The sequence below is a fragment of the Aphanomyces invadans genome (assembly GCF_000520115.1).
Source record: "Aphanomyces invadans strain NJM9701 unplaced genomic scaffold supercont1.4, whole genome shotgun sequence".
NCBI lineage: Eukaryota > Oomycota > Saprolegniomycetes > Saprolegniales > Verrucalvaceae > Aphanomyces > Aphanomyces invadans.
The window spans coordinates 1,859,662-1,877,949 of NW_008580149.1; the positions used below are offsets into that span (position 1 = coordinate 1,859,662).

At 57.1% G+C, this 18,288-nt stretch overlaps 7 protein-coding genes across 14 annotated transcripts; 4 read left to right on the plus strand and 3 right to left on the minus strand.

The window, feature by feature from the left end:
• Window positions 1-27: 27 nt before the first annotated feature.
• On the plus strand, window positions 28-3,305 carry H310_03019 (hypothetical protein). The gene has a single exon (XM_008866750.1). It carries the CDS (start codon window positions 35-37, stop codon window positions 3,143-3,145), a length of 3,111 nt encoding a protein of 1,036 aa, XP_008864972.1. The 5' UTR covers window positions 28-34; the 3' UTR covers window positions 3,146-3,305.
• A 575-nt stretch (window positions 3,306-3,880) lies between these two features.
• Window positions 3,881-6,637, plus strand: H310_03020 (hypothetical protein). Its single transcript, XM_008866751.1, has 2 exons — window positions 3,881-3,978; window positions 4,029-6,637. Exons 1-2 carry the CDS (start codon window positions 3,960-3,962, stop codon window positions 5,990-5,992), a joined length of 1,983 nt encoding a protein of 660 aa, XP_008864973.1. The 5' UTR covers window positions 3,881-3,959; the 3' UTR covers window positions 5,993-6,637.
• Window positions 6,041-6,682, minus strand: H310_03021 (hypothetical protein; the record flags this gene model as incomplete). The annotated part of the gene is made up of 1 exon (XM_008866752.1): window positions 6,041-6,682. One exon carries the CDS (start codon window positions 6,680-6,682, stop codon window positions 6,041-6,043), a length of 642 nt encoding a protein of 213 aa, XP_008864974.1.
• Window positions 6,683-6,898: 216 nt separating this feature from the next.
• On the minus strand, window positions 6,899-8,765 carry H310_03022 (hypothetical protein). Of its 3 annotated transcripts, XM_008866753.1 has the most exons (7): window positions 8,664-8,765; window positions 8,461-8,611; window positions 7,973-8,410; window positions 7,827-7,927; window positions 7,535-7,687; window positions 7,293-7,472; window positions 6,899-7,242 (listed from the first exon to the last, which is right to left on the minus strand). In XM_008866753.1, exons 1-7 carry the CDS (start codon window positions 8,722-8,724, stop codon window positions 7,097-7,099), a joined length of 1,230 nt encoding a protein of 409 aa, XP_008864975.1. In that variant the 5' UTR covers window positions 8,725-8,765; the 3' UTR covers window positions 6,899-7,096. The 3 variants fall into 3 exon arrangements, with proteins under 3 accessions (XP_008864975.1, XP_008864976.1, XP_008864977.1); XM_008866754.1 differs by having other exon boundaries at window positions 6,899-7,472; XM_008866755.1 differs by having other exon boundaries at window positions 7,293-7,687.
• Window positions 8,766-9,915: 1,150 nt separating this feature from the next.
• Window positions 9,916-11,477, plus strand: H310_03023. Of its 2 annotated transcripts, XM_008866757.1 has the most exons (5): window positions 9,916-10,318; window positions 10,382-10,681; window positions 10,728-10,909; window positions 10,957-11,257; window positions 11,301-11,412. In XM_008866757.1, the coding sequence occupies exons 1-4, from the start codon at window positions 9,953-9,955 to the stop codon at window positions 11,255-11,257; spliced, it is 1,149 nt and encodes a 382-aa protein (XP_008864979.1). In that variant the 5' UTR covers window positions 9,916-9,952; the 3' UTR covers window positions 11,301-11,412. The 2 variants fall into 2 exon arrangements, with proteins under 2 accessions (XP_008864979.1, XP_008864978.1); XM_008866756.1 differs by having other exon boundaries at window positions 10,957-11,477.
• H310_03024 (hypothetical protein) lies at window positions 11,400-14,858 on the minus strand. Of its 5 annotated transcripts, XM_008866759.1 has the most exons (8): window positions 14,829-14,858; window positions 14,625-14,756; window positions 14,510-14,579; window positions 14,396-14,460; window positions 14,302-14,351; window positions 14,028-14,255; window positions 13,260-13,941; window positions 12,840-13,192 (listed from the first exon to the last, which is right to left on the minus strand). In XM_008866759.1, the coding sequence occupies exons 2-8, from the start codon at window positions 14,735-14,737 to the stop codon at window positions 12,916-12,918; spliced, it is 1,485 nt and encodes a 494-aa protein (XP_008864981.1). In that variant the 5' UTR covers window positions 14,738-14,756; window positions 14,829-14,858; the 3' UTR covers window positions 12,840-12,915. The 5 variants fall into 5 exon arrangements, with proteins under 5 accessions (XP_008864980.1, XP_008864982.1, XP_008864984.1 ...); XM_008866758.1 differs by lacking the exon at window positions 14,829-14,858 and having other exon boundaries at window positions 11,400-13,192; window positions 14,625-14,790; XM_008866761.1 differs by having other exon boundaries at window positions 14,302-14,460.
• A 1,074-nt stretch (window positions 14,859-15,932) lies between these two features.
• H310_03025 (hypothetical protein) lies at window positions 15,933-18,260 on the plus strand. The gene is made up of 3 exons (XM_008866763.1): window positions 15,933-16,820; window positions 16,876-17,095; window positions 17,155-18,260. The coding sequence occupies exons 1-3, from the start codon at window positions 15,953-15,955 to the stop codon at window positions 18,002-18,004; spliced, it is 1,938 nt and encodes a 645-aa protein (XP_008864985.1). The 5' UTR covers window positions 15,933-15,952; the 3' UTR covers window positions 18,005-18,260.
• The last annotated feature ends 28 nt before the right edge of the window (window positions 18,261-18,288 follow it).

Genomic DNA, 18,288 nt, shown 5'->3' on the forward strand with positions numbered 1-18,288 from the left:
CGAGGACGGCTCATTCTCCATTTTGCCCGACAGAATGCCGACCTCTGTCGAAGACGCCACGAAGCAATTCGATGAAGCGCTCAAGCAAGCCTTCGCTGCCGCCGCGGACAACCAGGTGGTCGCTGCGGGCAAGGTGGCCGAGTTGATCGACACGAACAAGAAGATCAACTTGAACCACGTCCACCGCTTGATCAACGAAGCGTTGGTGTCGTCGGACGCGACCCACCGTGAAGTGGCGGCCCGCGTCGTCACTGCCGTCGCGCTCAAGAAGAACACGCGCGTGGAACCGTACACGGCGGGCTGGTTGGTCAATCTGTTGGACGCGTACGCGGACAAGAAGCTGAACGTCCGTGGGCCGGCCCAAGAAGCCGCCAAGGCGTTGGTGCAATCGTTCAACGAGAACGCGTTGAGCTTTGTGCTGCCGTTGATCTTCCAAGGGCTGGACCGCGTCAAGAAGTGGCAAACCAAGGAAGGCGCGCTCAACTTGATCATCGACTTTTGCGCGCTGCACCCCGTGCAAGTGTCGCGCAACTTGCCCGACATCATTCCGAAGGCGACCGAGCAGATCTGGGACACGCGCCCGGAAGTGAAGAAGGCGGCGAACGAAGTCATGATCAAGGCGTGCTCGACGGCGTCGAACGCCGATATCGAGCCGTTCATCCCGGCCTTGGTGTCGTGCATGGCGAACCCGACGGAAGTGTCCGAGTGCGTGCACAAGCTGGCGTCGACGACGTTCGTGAAGACGGTGGAAGCGCCCGCGTTGGCCATCATGGAACCGTTGTTGGTGCGTGGGCTGAACGAGAACAAGACGTCGGTGAAGCGCCAGACGGCTGTCATCATTGACAACATGTGCAAGTTGGTCGAAGACCCGGCCGAAGCGTTGTTGTTTACGCCCAAGGTGCTGCCCACGTTGAAGCGTATTATCGAGTCGGTGGCCGACCCCGAGTGCCGCGACGTGGTCAAGCGCGCCCACAGCACGCTGCTCATGGCCGCCGGTAACGTCGAGCTGAGCGAAGACGAAGGCAAGGTCGAGTTCTCGGCCGTGTTGGCCGCGTTGAAGACCATCATCGACAAGATCCCGGCCGCCAAGAACGCCCACATTGACGAAGCGACGCTCAACTACGTGGCCGGGAACGGGTTCTACCTCACGTTGGCCCGCAGCTTCATTCCGGAGAAGTGGTCCAACTCGGTCAAGCCGTACCTGCTTGCGTTTGTGGACGAGCACGAGATCCCGCACATCACCAAGGACTTTCGCGAAAAGTGCTTCAAGGACAACAAGCTCAAGATCGCGGACGACGTGATCCAAGAAGACGAAGGCGAAGACTTGTGCGACTGCGAATTTTCGTTGGCGTACGGTGGTATGATTTTGCTCAACAACGCGCGTTTGCAGCTGAAAAAGGGGCACCGGTACGGTTTGTGCGGGCCCAACGGCGCGGGCAAGTCGACGTTGATGCGTGCGATTGCAAACGGTCAGTTGGAAGGGTTCCCGTCCAAGGACGAAGTGCGCACGGTGTACGTCGAGCACAACTTGCAAGCGGAAGAAGCCGACTTGTCTGTGTTGGACTTTATCTCGAAGGACCCGAACTTTGAGGGCGTGTTGTCGCGCAAGGAAGTGTCGGACACGTTGGCGTCGGTCGGGTTCACGGACACGATGCAAGCGCAAGCGGTCGGGTCGTTGTCGGGTGGGTGGAAGATGAAGCTCGAATTGGCCCGCGCCATGTTGATGAAGGCCGACATTTTGTTGTTGGATGAACCGACCAACCACTTGGACGTGGCCAACGTTGCGTGGTTGGAAAACTACCTGACCCATGCCGGCGACGTGACGTCGATTGTGGTATCGCACGACTCTGGATTCCTCGACAACGTGTGCACCAACATCATCCACTACGAAAAGAACCGCAAGCTCAAGACGTATGTGGGCAACATGTCTCACTTTGTCGAGCTGCGCCCGGAAGCCAAGGCGTACTACAACTTGGAAGCCGCGACGTTTGCGTTCAAGTTTCCCGAGCCGGGGTTCCTTGCCGACATCAAGAACAAGGGGAAGCCCATCATCCGCATGAACAACTGCTCGTACCAGTACCCTGGCGCGTCCAAGCCGTCGATCAACAACATTACGATTACGTGTGCGTTGTCGTCGCGCATTGCCGTGATCGGGCCCAACGGCGCCGGCAAGTCGACCATGATCAAGATGTTGACGGGCGAAGTCGAGCCGACGACAGGGACGTTGTGGAAGCACCCGTCGATGCGTTTTGCGTACGTGGCGCAGCACGCGTTCCATCACATTGAAGAGCACTTGGACTTGACGGCGAACCAGTACATCCAGTGGCGTTTCCAGTCTGGTGAAGACAAGGAATTGATGGCCAAGGAGACGCGTAAGATTTCGCCGGAAGAGAAGGCGCGTTTGGAACAGCCCGTCAACTGGGAAGGCGAGAAGCGCGTGATCGAGTCGATTGAGAACCGCCGCAAGCTCAAAAAGTCGTTCGAGTACGAAATCAAGTGGGTGAAGCTGCCCGACACGGAAAACTCGTGGGTGCCGCGAGAGAAGCTCGAAAAGTGGGGCTTTGAAAAGTTGCTCCAAATTGCCGACGATCGCGAAGCGGCCCGCGCCAACTTGCAAGCGCGCCCCGTCACGGCCATCGCCGTGCAAAAGCACTTGGACAACTTTGGGCTGGGCGCTGAATTCGGCACGCACTCGCGCATGCGCGGTCTCTCTGGCGGGCAAAAGGTCAAGGTCGTCTTGGCTGCGGCCATGTGGCTCAACCCGCACATCTTGGTGTTGGACGAACCGACCAACTATTTGGATCGCGACTCGTTGGGTGCGTTGGCGACGGCCATCAAGGAGTTTGGCGGCGGCGTCGTCATGATCTCTCACAACCGCGAGTTCACTGACCACTTGGCGATCGAAACGTGGAACGTCGAGGCCGGGTTTTGCTCGATCGAAGGCCAAGTCATGGAAGACAAGACCAAAATTGAACAGATCGACGCGCAGGAGACGGTCGACGCATTTGGCAACAAGACGGTCACCAAGGTCAAGCGAAAGCTCACCCGCAAGGAGCTCAAGGCCAAGCTCAAGCTGAAGAAAGAAGCCGAGAAGCGTGGCGAAATCTACGAAGACTCGGACTTGGACGACTACGTTGACGAGTAAATAGATCGGTTGGCACCGAGTGCACCGTCGTCGCAGGCAGTGCCTTTGCTGGCTTGGCCACCCTTTATCTCTAACGATTCAATTATTTTGCCATCTTGTGGGCGATCCCTTTCGAACATTCTCACGACCCCAGTGGCACTTAATTTCACACATCTCATATGTCGTTCAAATGTTTGGCGCGCGAAATGGGCGCCACAAGGCCACGCCGTGGTGTCCTGAAGAAGATGAATGCCTTTGCGCTATCCTTCTGGGAACGTCCTGCACGAACATAAAGATATTGGTACTTTCACGTCGATATTGGTGCGGGTCGGAGAAATGGCGGTGTATGCACGTGGGAAGGGCCATCCCGAGATGGCGATGAGGCAACGTTCGTTTGGGTGATGCTTAGAAGAGTACATTTGCATCCAAGGACCTCAATCGACGAGCCTTCTCCAGGACCATCGACAGCATTACGTTTATTCAACCAGCGTCATCTCTATAGTCCGACCACGTGCTTCTTGGTCTGCCGTCGAGCGGGATCATATCGACTTCCCGCCGCCGCGTGTTAAGTGAGCGCGAACATGCGTCTTGACGTTCCGCCACCATTAGCCAATCAATGAGAAGTAAACATTATTTTAGCCAATCATATCGGATTATTTTTCTTGTTTCTTTGGCGGGACTGTTGCAATCTGTTCGAATTTTAGCCAATAGAATTTGATACCGGATTTAAACGAAAACTCTACAGAGAAGATTTCGATCGCGTCTGGCGACGAAGGGACGAGCCGCCGCGCCACCAGCCCTACATCGACGAAACAAACTCCTCCGACGCGACATCATGCGGGTAGACGTGTCAGGTAGAGATTTTCCCATGTAGCATTGCGTTCTCATGCAGTGTGTTGATCAGGAAAAGAGAATTGCCCCGACACTTCAGACGCGTTTAGCTGGATCACTCCTGTCGTGCTCGAGGACGGGTGGCTCGATAAAATGGACTCTTCTGTTGAGAGTGAGTTATTCCCTGATATCGCATGGAATGATGGTGTGTCGGATGCATTATTCCATGGGGCATCGGCAACTCCACGATCGGGTAACGTTGCCGACGAAACTCCGCCAGCAAAGAAACTCACGAGCCCTCCTCGTGCGAAACCTACGGCAAAGCGATCGAAAGGCGAAGTCCTGCGCCTATTGGAACCACAAGCGAAAACGATCTCTGCACATCAGCAGGGCCATCCTTTGTCGACAGATCACTCGCCCACCTTTCTCGACGACTTGATTGCACCTACGAACGCGACAATACCTACCACGTCTTTGTCCCGCATGACGGCCACAACTTCGTTTGGAGACGCTCCCCAATCCGTACAGACTTCGAATCTTCCGCCGTCGTCGACAAAGAAACGGTCTTGGGGTGGATGGAGCTGGAACGACCAGACAGTGTTTTTCCAGGCGATGAAGTGCAAGTGGAATTCCCCCGCGCAACTCTCCAAACGATGGGACCAACTCACGCGCAAACTTCCACACAAGTCAGTCCGTTGCATCGACGACTTTTACCACGCGATGGTGTCACACGTGCATGGACTCCTCTCCCTCGTTCACGTTCATCTGAATATCGACTCGTCCGACGAAATCCGCCTCGCGCTGTCCTGTTGGCATCGTGTGTGTTCGTCCGAGCTCGACATTTCGAACCCATTGCACAAGAAGCGTCTCGCGGGCCGCTTGAAGCACACGCTGTTTAAAAGCCGGAAAAGCAGCGAGGCCGCCATGTCGTCCAAAAACGCTAAAAAATCGGGGACGTTGCAAAACCAGCAGCCCACCGCTTCGACCATCTTTTCCATGCTGTCGAGCAACAATGTCACCGCGACGACTTCAACTGCGCCCAAACAATCCTCGATTCCTGCTGTCGTGCATACCCCGCTTGTTCGCAAGAAGCGGCCGCGTGTATCGCCGTCCGCTTCGGCCACGCCCGTGTTGGTAGCTCTGACACCTCCACCGCCATCCATTTCCGGAACCTCCATGTCCTTGTCGGGAACCCCCGCCGGCGTTGGTGCCCCCAAGCGACAGAAATTGTCTCCACTAGCAACAGACGCTCGCAAGCGGCAGATTAAAGTCCGGTTCGTGCCCATCGACAAAGTGACCCAAGCGCTCGTGACAGACATTGGCGCGCGCCCAAAAGTCGAGCTTTCAATGAATGGTTCCAAGCGCATCTCAGATGTGTGCCAGCACATGATGACGAAATGGGCTGCCGTCCAGTCGTCCGATCCCACTGCGACCATGCAGTTCCGCGTGGTGCCGCTGGGCGATCGAGTGCATCCTGGGTGGAGCGTGAACGACATCAGTGTAACATGTTTGGACATCTTGCATCAGTGTCCGCCACAGCCGGCCACCGACGACGACACAGTGACCCTCGAATACCGATGGGAGCTCGCGCCCGCGCTATCGCTCGGTGAATTGCTCCCCACACCTCACAAGCCGCCTTCCCCAAGCCAGTCCTATCCTGCGTCTGAAGATGCGACATTCGTCAACCTGAACTTTCTCCCAGTTCCTCCGCGCCACCCCAACGAAGACGACACCGACAACGAGCCGTGGCATGACTTACGGGACTTGTCGCCGCCGCTAACACATCCAGCACACGCCGCGGCACCGCCGGATGCCGCCATGTCCCTGGCATCCACAGACTTCAACAGTTTCCTAGATGAAGGACCTGGTGCATGCACAGCATGGATGGAATCGTTCCTCCCTCCGCCGCCGCCGCCAGAACCCTCCGTTGACCACGCACCCGACAAATGCAGAAATGCCGTGTGGCCGCAGCAGCCTGACAAACCAACCAAGAAACGGATCACTCCAACGCTGATTTCGCAGCCGACTGCTTCGTGATTTAATGTATTGACTCGGTGACTACACAACGGATGCAGGGTGAATGGGCTACTTTGACTTGGGGACACTTCGTCGGGGCGTCGTCTGCTGTCGGAGGAGTCGTCCACATGCATCGTGCGCGGCTTGCTCCGATTTATACCGGCCGACGTAGATGGGTTTTGCATGCGCCGAAAGACGGACGCGGGCTTCAAATGTTGTTTTGCGGCGGCACGTGACCAGACACTCGGGAGTTGCGGGTTCGCTCGGATCGAGGAGAGCAGGGTGCTGCGCGTGCAAGCCGTCGATATTGATCACGTAGTCCGACGTGGTCGACGAGGACCGCTGGGAGAGCGGCGCGCCGTCGGTGTCACTTTGGTTTGTACTGGAGGCGTGTGTAGATCGTGTGTGCTTTTGCAAGACGATGCGCGAGTACACTGGCGACGCCGCAGACGAGTCGTTGGGGGAATGTGGCGTGGAAAGCCTCTCGTCGTCGTTGTCACTCAAGAGCTGCCCCAATCCGGAATACGGCGTCACACGTGGCGACGACTGCGCGCATGCCGTGTACTTGGCAGCGGACGACTTGGGAAAGAGCTCTGGTACCATCCACAACACCGACGGCCAACGCGTCGCGGCAACGGGAATGTGCCAAGGAAGGATGGTTCCAAGTGCCAAAAATAGGTAACAATGCGTGTAAATGGTCTGTTCCGCCATGGCGCACTTCGTCGGCAACGAGTGCTGTCCCTACTGCATGTATCCACCGACCACATTGTGAAAGCTGTACTCGTCTGTGTGCTGCACACAGCCGAGCGTTGACGTGGAGATCGAACATTGTTCCGGGCTTTCAGCGTGCTTACTTTGAAACGAATTCGTCCCGGCGGTGCAAGCCATCTCGAACGATTCAGCCATGACAAAGTGATCGCGATGACGTTCTCGTAACCTCACGTGTCGGCTTGTCTTTGGCCGTGTACAGACGGGAAATGCATTTGAAGGAAGCGGCCCCAAGTTCGCTTGACCGACCGCCAACCGCATCTCGGGGTGGATGGATCCATGGGTGGTGTACAAGTTTCTATTGAAGGACAGTGGTCGGTCCGCCCAGAACTTCCGCACTACTGGGGATGCCTCCTCTCATTCATTGGCAACCACAGTCTTTGGGCGGCCCACGAAAATGTTCGTTCCAAAACCAGACTCGAACGACTCGACATGGAACCCGCGGACGGCGTCGATGCTGTGCACGCCATCTTTCCAATCCCACGCGAACACGCTGCCGTCATCTTGAAAAGAGAGTATCACTACCCAATATCTCATCGTGTGTGCTGCGTACCGAGAAGAATTGACGAGTCTTGAACACCCTTGCCTAGCCGCACGATGCGCTTGGGGTCCAGCACACCCGCCACATCGACCGCAACGGGACTCACGTGTACCTCCGGATTCGTGCGCACGGCCTTGTCTCCAGGCAAGTGGACCGCCTGGCTTCGGCCCAGTACCCACACCCTGCCGTCCTCTACGTCGAGTGAGTAAAGCTTCGGCCTAGACACCACTAGCTATAATGTCTAGCTGGCATACCAGTCAAGATGAGGGTGTGGAAGTGACTGCTCTTGGCGGCGACCACCGGCGCCGACGTGCGGACAAGGCGCGGTGTGATTTGATCCTCGCCGTTCTTGCGGCCGTGCTGGTCAGCACCCATGAGCTTGCCCCACACATAAAGCTCGCCGTCGACTAGCGCGAAACACAAGAATGGTAAGCTTCCAGAGAGGCGGAACACAGCAGTAGAAAAGCAGCAGCATTGCCAAGAGCAAGGCCACATGAAGTTCCCCAGACGACGCATGGCGGCGCTGTTTCTCATGATGTGTTTTACCTGTGACAGCCAGGGACGTGTTAAAGCTTGCGTCTACATACCGCACCTGCTTGTCCCGAAGTGCCACGAGCTGTTGCGGCGCACTCAAGTTGACCGTGCCACTACAAGCACACCCGTCATACCTTGAAAAGGTAGAACATACATACTAGCCCAATTGCCCTCGCTCGCCCTTGCCCCACGAATACACCTGGCCTTCCGTTGTTAGCGCCAACACGTGCTGGTACCCTGCAGCGACTTGCTGGACGGGCGGCAACTTGACGACCTCGGCCTCCCAAACACTTGCGTTTTCGTGGCCGACGCCGCATTGGCCGTAGTAGTTGCCACCGTTGGCGTACAACGACCCCGACTCGGTGCGAAACAGCGACAGCGTCGTCCCGCATGCGACCTCGACGACTTTCTCGGGAAGAGTGACCTCGACTGGCGTGAACGCTTCCACGGAGCGGTGTCCGCCCACCTTGTTGGCAAAGTCCAGAAACCAAGGGGCAAATCGATGCATGTTGATTGCGCGGATCACGTTCTTGAAGTGGTGCGTCCGACCAAACACATACGCCTTTCCGTGTGCATCCACCACGCCTGTGTGCGACCTAATAACCGAGCAACCGATCAGGTTGTGTCGATAAGGTTATGCAGTTACCAGCCCGTCGACGCCTGGACGAGGTCCAAGCCGTCAAATGCGTCCAACGCTTTGGGTGCTTCGACCGACGAATAGTTCCCGTGACCCAACGTGCCCAGGTAGCCTTCACCATACGAGTACAAGGAGTTCTTGATTGGCGCACTTTTCGTGCCTAGGTGATGTACCATGAGAAACTCGGCGGATGCTTGATCTCGGCCACGTACTCATGCAGGCGGCGCGAAGAATGGACGGCCGCCATCGCGCCATTGCCCGATGTGCCATCATGTTGAAATGTCATTTTTGACCAATCAAAATGGATTCTTGCATATTTTCCTGAAGTGCGACATTGCCCCTTTTAAGTACGAAGCACCGATAAAGTTTTCAATTTGAATTTGAACTTGATCACTGTGATTTGGGTTTTGGCAGGGTCTTCGCGCCATCCCACCATCGAATGATCTGAATCGCGTTGTGTCGATGTCATATCTCGTTCTTGTTCCCAAGAGCGTGCGTTTCGGTGTGTACATGACATTCGAAACGACGCTTCTTGTCTACTGCAAGATGCCCAAACAGGTGGCTCCAACAGAAGGGCGAAGTGGAAAATGACTCTAGTTACAATAAAGACGTTGCCTCTGATAGATGACTTTTCCAGACTATCGCAGCTTCATTCGACCTGAAGTACCATGGTCCAGCAACTGCATCATGCTCGCCTCCGTGTGCGAAATCGATTGAACTCACCGACCACGTCCATTCATAACGGTCTGCTCGCAGCCGAAGTGGGCATCCTCCACAACGAAGCCTCATCTTCGTCGTGCAGTCTCCATTCCGCGCTGACACTGTGCAGAACTCTCGTTGCCCGCGATTACACTGGGGACGAAATGCAGTAGCATATGACTGGTCAACATCTCGCTGCGAGTCAATACAAATTTCAAATGATATCCAGTGGCATGTATGCTGCGCTCAGAGTGAAGGATCAGAGTGTCGATCGAATGGGTCCAAGGTCTTGTAACAAGATCGAAGACGGTTCGTTGGCACTATGGAAATGACTGGTCCCAAAGGAACTTTGAGCGCATCCAGTCCATCCACAGCTGTGATGGACAAACGGAACATGCGCCGTGGGCCACTGGGGTCGCGCCAGAGTCTTGGTACTTTTTCATAAACTGATCCACCAACTGTAGCTTTGACCGCCGCGTATCCGTGCATGCCATCGTCATTTGACCACGGACCAAAAGAGGCCAATGCGGCGAAAACCTCAACATCTTGTCCCTCTAGAACACAACGCCCCTCCCCCCGGGCGAGAACGAACCAAACGGGAACGTGGGACCTGCCGTTGTGTGTTTGGGATTTAAGTCTACGGTATCGTGTAGACCAACATTCTGCTCGCGTCAACATCGAGCCATACATTTCACACCACGCCGAAGAGGAATGTATGTGGTGACCGGGAATGTGTGCTCCGAATGCTGGTCGTAACAGGACCAGCAGCGAGCGACACAGGTGCGGCTCATAGCCCCGACCCATGACAAGCACGCCCTCGACGCTTGCGATCGACGCACAACTGGCGCAACGCCGAGCGTATTTTCGCGACAAACAGAGGCTGCATCGCCGCAAGGACAAGGAACGGATCGCGGCCTTGCGCGACGAGTGCCAAACGCTGCAACTCCTAGCTCGATTCCTACAAGCCAAACATCACAGACCGCCCACGCCGTGCGAGGACGAGCATCAAGGTGGCATGTCGCTGTCGTGGCAGGTCATCGCGACCACATTTCGTCAAGAGTCGCAAAGAGGACAACGGGACAACAAGGACTTGATCGCACAAACAAATAGCTACCGCCGATGCATCGACTTGATGGACACTGTCCGTGATGCCTACCACGTTCTACCCGTGCGTACAGAACCAATCCCACTCGGCGCTACCCCCACCGTTCACACAAATCCTCGCGAGTAGATGGCGACGGCGTCGTGGAGTCGATTGTTCCGGCATGCCATTCTCCCGTCGGATCCGCACGCGCGGCGGGTCGCAAAGGAGTGGCTGACGCTGCACATGTACCACAACACGGACCGCGTGTTGAGCCAAGTCCAGTCTCGACCATCTTGCGACTTGTTTTTGGACTTTGACGTCGAGTACACTGGTCCGCACATCATCTTCATCGAGCACTCGCACGAGCTGCTGTCGTTTCCGATGGCCCACGTCGTCCACGTCCTCCGCCACAACCTCAACTGTTTATGGCATTTTGATGCGAGCCAGGTCGGCGCCTGGTCCCCGTGTGGCCCGCTTGAGTTGGTTGTGTTAGGTCATGATCGAGTCTGCGAGCAACACGCAGTACTATCGGTACCGCCACCCGAGAGACGCCACGTGGAATCTCCTGCAAGCGTACTTTCACGAAGCGGATCGGTGCGTGATCGTGTTCCGACGCATTCAGGAAGACGCGGACGAGCCCGAGTTGAAGCGTCGGCAGAAGCACGTAATGGAATGGTACGTTTCCCACGCCGTTGCTTTTGACGACGAACGGGTGGCTGCAGGCTCGACATCCGACGAGTGACGGCGACGACCACCACCGTCCGCACGCTGCTGGTTACGTCGCAGGCTCGCACGAACGACAGGTTCTTGACGGTGGACGAAGTCGCGGCCGAGTGCGGCGTCGAAATGGCTGGTGTTTCGGACGATCGTGCCAAGAAGGACATACTGAAGGCGTTTGTGGTGACGAAAGCCCGAGACTTTGCCGCCACGTACAACGAGCGACTGGTGGACGAGCTGTTGTGCATGCTGAGCCCCGATCCGCGCAGCAGCACGAACACTAGTCTTGTGGATGTGGCAAATTAGGTGTGATTGACCAACTGGAATGGTGTTACGAGAGATGGAGTAGTCCCTAGGCGAAGGTGCTGAACGGTCCTTCGGCATGCCACCAAGTGCTGCGTTTGGCTATTGCAGTGAACGTCGATGGATAACAAAATTGTTGAAAGTGGTTGGTGTGAGCGCATACCGGCGAGTGGCCTTGAACTTGCAAGGTCGCATTCTTCAAGATTGTGTGGTCAAGTTGTCGTCGGCTTATTTTCGTGTTCCTTTGGTGCACCACACCTACGGACGCCTGAAGGTCTTGCACAGCATGTAGGTGGCTGTTCTGCGTCGCACGTCTCTGTGATTGAGGGTCGGTTCACACCAGCGAGTTGTCAGGGGAAACTAGACATTCTAGTATGGGGAACCGGCGGGTGGTTAGAACGAGGGAGTTTTCACTGGTGGCGGAGGCCAGCCGTGCAATAGGAATAAAAGTCAGTTTACGATTGAATGCGGCCTCCGGACCAAGAGGTTCCCGCGAGCGACAAGGCGGGAGATACGACACTGGGTCATCTCCATATTCCACGCATCTATTCGTGCTCACTGACCCAGCACGATATCGAATTCCCTACGTACAATACTTTGCCGAGATGCCAACGAGCGCACTGGATACCCTTGTTCGCAGGGATGTCCACTTGCATCCCACAGCGCCGTTCACGGAAAAAGGGAGGACCGTCGAGAATGGAATCGGATAGTATGTAGCAACGACGGGTCGAGGAGGACGAGGTGGGGCCATGTGTAGAATGCAAGTGCAGGCCGCTTTCGTTCGCACAGCCGAGCCACACTACCATGGCGATGGTCGACATAGCCGGCTCCAGACTCTTTGCATTGGACGGGAAACGGCGACGACTCCAGTCTCTCGCTCCAACGTCACGATCCTTGACCAAGTTAGCGGCCGAATTCGGCGTCGACTTGATGCCACCAACTTTAGGTCGTCGACGGTGACGGCGTGACCCAAAATCCTTCCACTTGCATTGGTTGACGGTGGCGTGAAGGCACGTCGAGTCGGTTCTCCCTCGGCTGGAGTGGTAGACCGGGCTGCGCCATGACCCAACTGTAGCTGTCGACACAGTCGAAAGCGGCAGGACGTTGTGTTTTCTTTAACTTTTGAGGTCGATGCCACCAGGATCATGAACACAGCCTTGTCGACACACACAATGCCAGCCACGCGACAGCGTCGGCAGCAAAGTCCATTGCCCCGACGACAGGGGAAACGAGCCATCCACTTGACTTGGTTCTATGTAAACGACCTCCAACGCCACGCAGCACCTTGGTGTACTATATCTGCGTCCACCATCGTCCTGCCAATGGGCGAGGACACACTCGCTAGCGTGTACGAATCGCGCGGCACAGTGTGGAAATCTTGTGCGTTCTAGGCACGAAGCTACGACGCGAGTCCTTCGCGAGGCTCTTCCGCATCCAACGTCGTTGAATCGACGGTCGATGCAAACATCACCAGGTCGAGTTTGCGCGCCGTCGGAGCCGTCAACCGGTCGCCAGATATATTGCGCTGAATCAGCCCCAGTGGCGGTCGCTTGACGTCCATCCATTTTCACACGAAGAAAGCACACCGACGGGTACACGAAGAAAGCACACCGACGGGTACAACATGTCCCCGTCCGTTCATGATGGCTGCGACGTTAACGCTAGAGTGCCTGGACTGCCCCGTCGTTGCCACAGTCATCATCGTCGGGTGGAAGCACGAGAACATCGGACCCCACAATGGATGCGCGGGACTTGCGACGTTGCCGGAGCGGCGCTGCTTCGTCGACGGCCTCGTCGAGCTCCGAAAAGTACGACCCGAGCATCGTGCAGAGCGCTGTCGCGACCGACGAGGCAGTGAGGGACGTGACCCAAAACGTGTACCCCCACCGCTGGATACAACTCCCCATGACGACTCCCGCCAGCCCCGTCGAGATGTACCTACGCACGTCATGGCACCACGATTTCGTCAGCACAACATGCAGAGCTACGCGAGCGATGGGCGTACCCCACGGCCGTGAAGAGCCCAACGGCGCTCGCTGAAATATTTGCGGGAAGGTCGGCCGGCACGGTGTAACTTAGGAGCGTGTAGTTGCCGAGGACAAAAACGCTGACGAAAAAGACTAGAAGGCCGAGAAACGGCGTCGAAATTGACGGCGCCAGTGTGTACATGAACAGGAACGCTCCTGCTTGAAACGTCGAGAAGAGAACGATGGGCGGCATCCGATTCGACTCGAACATGATGTCGCTGATGTAGCCGCAGAGGAGACCCCCCACGAACCCACCCACAGTCCAGGCGCCACCAAGGATCGCGTGGTCGTCTTCCGTGAGCGGGACGGCGCGCACCGAGTCGAAGAACGAGTACATCCAGTTGAGCAAACCATCGCGGGCCCAGCTCAGACAAAACACCGCCGCGAGGTACCCGAGCAGCGTGCGGTTGTGCAAAAGCGCCCAGATCGAGGGCTGCTGCCTCGCCGGAGCGCTCGTCCCTTCCGCACCTTTGAGTATCGACGGCACGTTTGCCGTCGGCGGCGGCGTGTTGGCCACACATGTCACGACCACGGCACTCATGATGAGGAGCAGCGTCGCTGGAATGAAAAACAAGTACGACCATCCGAGCGACGATATAATCGAGTGGCCCGACCCGAGGGCGAGGTAGTACCCACTCGCGACGAAGATGTTGAACACGCCTTCGGTGGCATACCGTTAGTCGCTGATCGTATTTCCCACTGCGCTCTCTGGTATAGCAGAGAGGGTCGACCACGTCGTCCCGTACCTGAAAAGATCCCTCGTTCGCTCGGCGAGTACCACATCGCGTTGATTTTGACGACGGCGCTCGTGCCATATCCCTGAAGCGCCACGTTGGATGCAAAGAGCACCATGAACGGCACTTGCGACGACGTGCTTGTCACGAACAGGCAGCCCAAGATCAAATTGCACAAGCCAGCCCCCACGCAAGCGACGAGCATGCCGTTGTGCCCGCCCATGCGATCGGTCCATTGCCCTGCCGACATTGTGTCAGCGCCAGTTGTTCACCCATCACGATGAACCTGTCCACGGCGCTGTCAACGCATACGCCCACGACCCCGACGAAATGATCCTAGGCACATTCGGTGGCATCGAATCGGTGGATCGTGTGCGCACCAGCCCATGTCCGTGGCCGTCATGTTGAGTTGCAATCGCACACTCGGGATGTTGCCCGCGGCTATCTACACTCGGGTCGCATGGGCTCACGCATCACATCGCCAGTCCGCGTACGTTGTATCGAGCCATATAGAATGCTGCGTACGCAATGCCGAGCGGCAGCCAGTTGGCCATGCGTCGCCATCTACCGAGCGCGGTCGGCATCGTGGACGACTCGATTCGGACGTACCGAAAGCCCCGAGGGTGGAGTCGTTTGCTTGCTTGCGTGAGCTCGACATCAAAGAGAATGCCGCCCACGACAAACACGGCGATCGCGGCAGACACGACCGTCTCGACCGTCATCTTGATTTGTTCCTTTCAACTATGGCGCATCCAGCGATGCACCCGACCCCAACAGATAGAATCCAGACTCGTTGCACCAAGGAAACGATACCTGGGTCACGGCCACATGGTCCAACGAGGCTGGATTATACTATCGAGGGCTCGACTCCAAGGACCACGTCCATGGTACGTGGCACCACGACGCGTCTGTGCCGTTCCGCTGCTTTATACGTTGTGCTGCGACCAAGCCCAGTCCTCGAATGCTGCTTTGGATGGCCGGATTCTGCTGCGGCAAGTGGCTCGGAATGGACTCTGCCCAGGATCGAAGCAACGACGGTTGACACCCCGATGCTACAGAGGGAAACTCCTCCGACGTCACATGGCCATGTCACGAATTCATATGGGTGGCCACCATACAAACCGCAAGTTGTTTTGGATGGCGGCGTGGTCCTACAAGTGCACTCGTTGAGTCGACGCCGTGAGCCGTGTCCATGGCCCGGCGGTGTAATGATGCCGCATCATGACTCGTCAACAACAATGCCGTTTGAGTTGCCGCGTCCGGCAAGGACGTTCCATGGTCGACTCGTCAACACTTGTGATGCGGCCACCGCGCGCGAGTGAACTCATGGTCGAAGATTCTCCTGCTAACGTTTGGCTGGGAGGCGGTACAGCGTCCTGGTTTGTACAGACGGTGGTACCTTCTCGATCGGCGCGCACACACACATAGTCCAGTCTGCTGCTCTCTGAATGGAATGCAAGCGTGCTCGATATCGCCATGCCGAGGTTCGCCCTCTTGTCATGTTTGGTGGGCTCGGCCTGCTCATAGCACCCAGGAGAGGCCAACTTGGGTGTCGTCCCGCACTAACTTTTGGCACCGCAAGACCAGTGTATGAGCTTGCAATGCCTCCCACGGCCACAGATCGGTCCATGAACAAGGCCACATGCGCTCTGGCTGTGTTCACTCCGCAGCAGCCGCGGCCGCCATCTCCTCCCCCGACAATCGGCGCATGCTGCGTTGCGACCCAATTCCTCCGAATGGATGTGTGGGACAGGGGTTGTCGCCGCACACATGCATCACCTTCGCATACAAATTTCAAGTACAATTGCCCGGGGAGCGTGGTCCTCTACGATGTCATGGGGCTTTTTCCACAAAATGGCTCGACTATTGTCTTTTCTATGCGAGTAGGGTGGTAGGACAAGATGAAGTGAAGGACATGTTGCATTTGGTCGTCGTACATGGATAAAGTTCTGGAGAAAGAGTACGATGCAACAACAGCTCGGACATTCGTGGAGAAGGTGGCAATGGCGGCGATGTTGGCTACGCGGGGCAGCGCGCTGCTTGTGCATCGTAACTCGCACCTGGAGGACGAAGACATGGCGCTCATAGACGAAGTCATGTCGGAGAGGCTCATCCAACTTCGACGCGCATCGTCGTCCGTGTCGTCGCCCAGATCAGAGAGCGTAGACCACGCCGGCTGGTCTTGGTCCGCCACGGCCTCGTCATGTCCGACGACTTCTTTCGACGAGGCCTCTGAGCGTGTGAACGACGACTGCGGCGAACTATTATCGAGTCAAAGCACGGTGGATGACGTGGAGGCCAAGGCGAACTCGCGGTCGCACTTGACGCATCCAACCTTGAGCATGCTGGACAGCTCCGACAGCTTCACCAGCCTGGACGACTCCAATGTGTCCACAACTTGCAACACGGCACCGCAACAGAGCACGGAAATCCTATACACGACCGCCATCGCGGAAGTCGACGAAGGGAGCAGCGTCGACGGCCGACGATCTTCGCTGTCGACAACCAAGTTTGTCGTGCGCAAAGGGTGGATTGAAAAGTGCGGCCAGCGATTCAAGACGTGGAAGTGGCGGTACTTTGAGCTGACGCGCGACGGGTGCCTCCGCTATTACACAGCCGAGGACAAGACCGTGTGCAAGGGCACGATCCACGTAGCCAAGACGACCAAGAACGACATTGTGATCCAAACCCACGTGAGCTCGCGCGAGTTCTTCTTCATCCTGTCGACGCCACACCGAAACTACCTCCTCTCGACCGCCACGGAGCGCGCCATGACGCGTTGGATCCGTGCGCTTGAAAGCATCGGTGCGTGGAGCAAACGCACCGGAGCGACCATCCAAAACGTGTGTGTGGCTTGTAGGTGCCCAAGCCGGACCTGGTCGGTGGGACCCCCTCCGCAACACGGTCCATCTTACTGTCGACGACAACCATCAACCTCACAAATGGCGCGGCTACGATGATCCGCACGACGCGAAGACCATGCCCATGGCCGGTGTCTTGCTCAAGCGCGGCCACGTGCGGACAAATTGGGTCCAGCGGTACTTCAAGCTCGAAAAGCTCGACCACCACCCCGTTCTTCGGTGGGTTGACCGCCGCGCTGTCTAGCACTTGTGAAGTCAACGGTTCTGTCGTTCTATAGGTACTACTCGGACGGCGATGGTCGAGCCACCCCCAAAGGCGCCATCTCGCTGGTCAATGCGTCCGTGAGCGCGGGCGTCCCGTTCTGCTGCGACGGTCGACGCAACTACTTTGTCGTGCTCAGCGGCTCGCTTGACCTCCACTTGAACGCGCTCACGGAGCGGGACATGCGGCGGTGGATTCATGCCCTGCGCAAAGCAATCGAGCACAGGCCGATGACCCCCCCACGGCCCATGCATGTCGTCGCCACCCACGCCACGGTCGTGGCCAGCCACCTTCCCCACATACATTTCACGTTTGCCTCGAAAGCCGAGTTTGAAACGTTGCAGCTGGAAAGCCGAGGCGATGCGCTCGTTGTGTCGAGCACGTCCGCCGCCGCGCCGTCCGTGCCCCTCGGCGCACAGCTGATTCGCGTGCAGGGGGTATCCCTAGGGCTCACGATCGACGCCGCTCGGCTGCAGCTAGCCCGGGCAACGTACCCTCTCCAATGCGAATTCATTTGTGCTCCTGCCAAGCGCGGAGAAATGATCAAACGGTCGAGGTCGTCGCGAACACTCACGTCGTGGAAGACTCGCGAGATCGTCGTCGAGCATGGTTGTCTCACGTATATCGCGTGGCACGAAGTCCGTGGGTCGTTTTCGCTGGCGGGGTGCTACCTGCAACTCCCAGACGTGCCGAACCGCCCGCACTGCATCCTCGTCGGCCGGTCTCCCACAGATAAACTCGTGCTTCAAGCGTCGTCCGACGACGAGCGAATCTCGTGGGCGGCAACGTTGCATTGCAGCATCCTCATGGCGAGCCACGGACTCAGCGTCGCGGGACTCGCCTCGAACGACCCTTTCTTTGTCTAAATTATCAAGAGTCTTGGAATGTATTCCATCTTATCGTCGGTGCTGTTCTTTGGCGGGCTGTCGCCGCGTCGGTGCCTTGAAGCCTCAGGACGATGAGTCGGTCATCCATGGAAATGCATGGAGCTGCGTGAGCATCCCACGACATGCAAATGAGCCGTGTCGAAGTGCCAAATGCGCCTCATGCCCACGGAGGCAGGCTTGCCGTGCTTGCCGACGTTGTCCAGTTCGGAAGTTTGCCTCGATTGGGGTGTTGCTCGAATAAGATTTTTTGAGATACACACGAA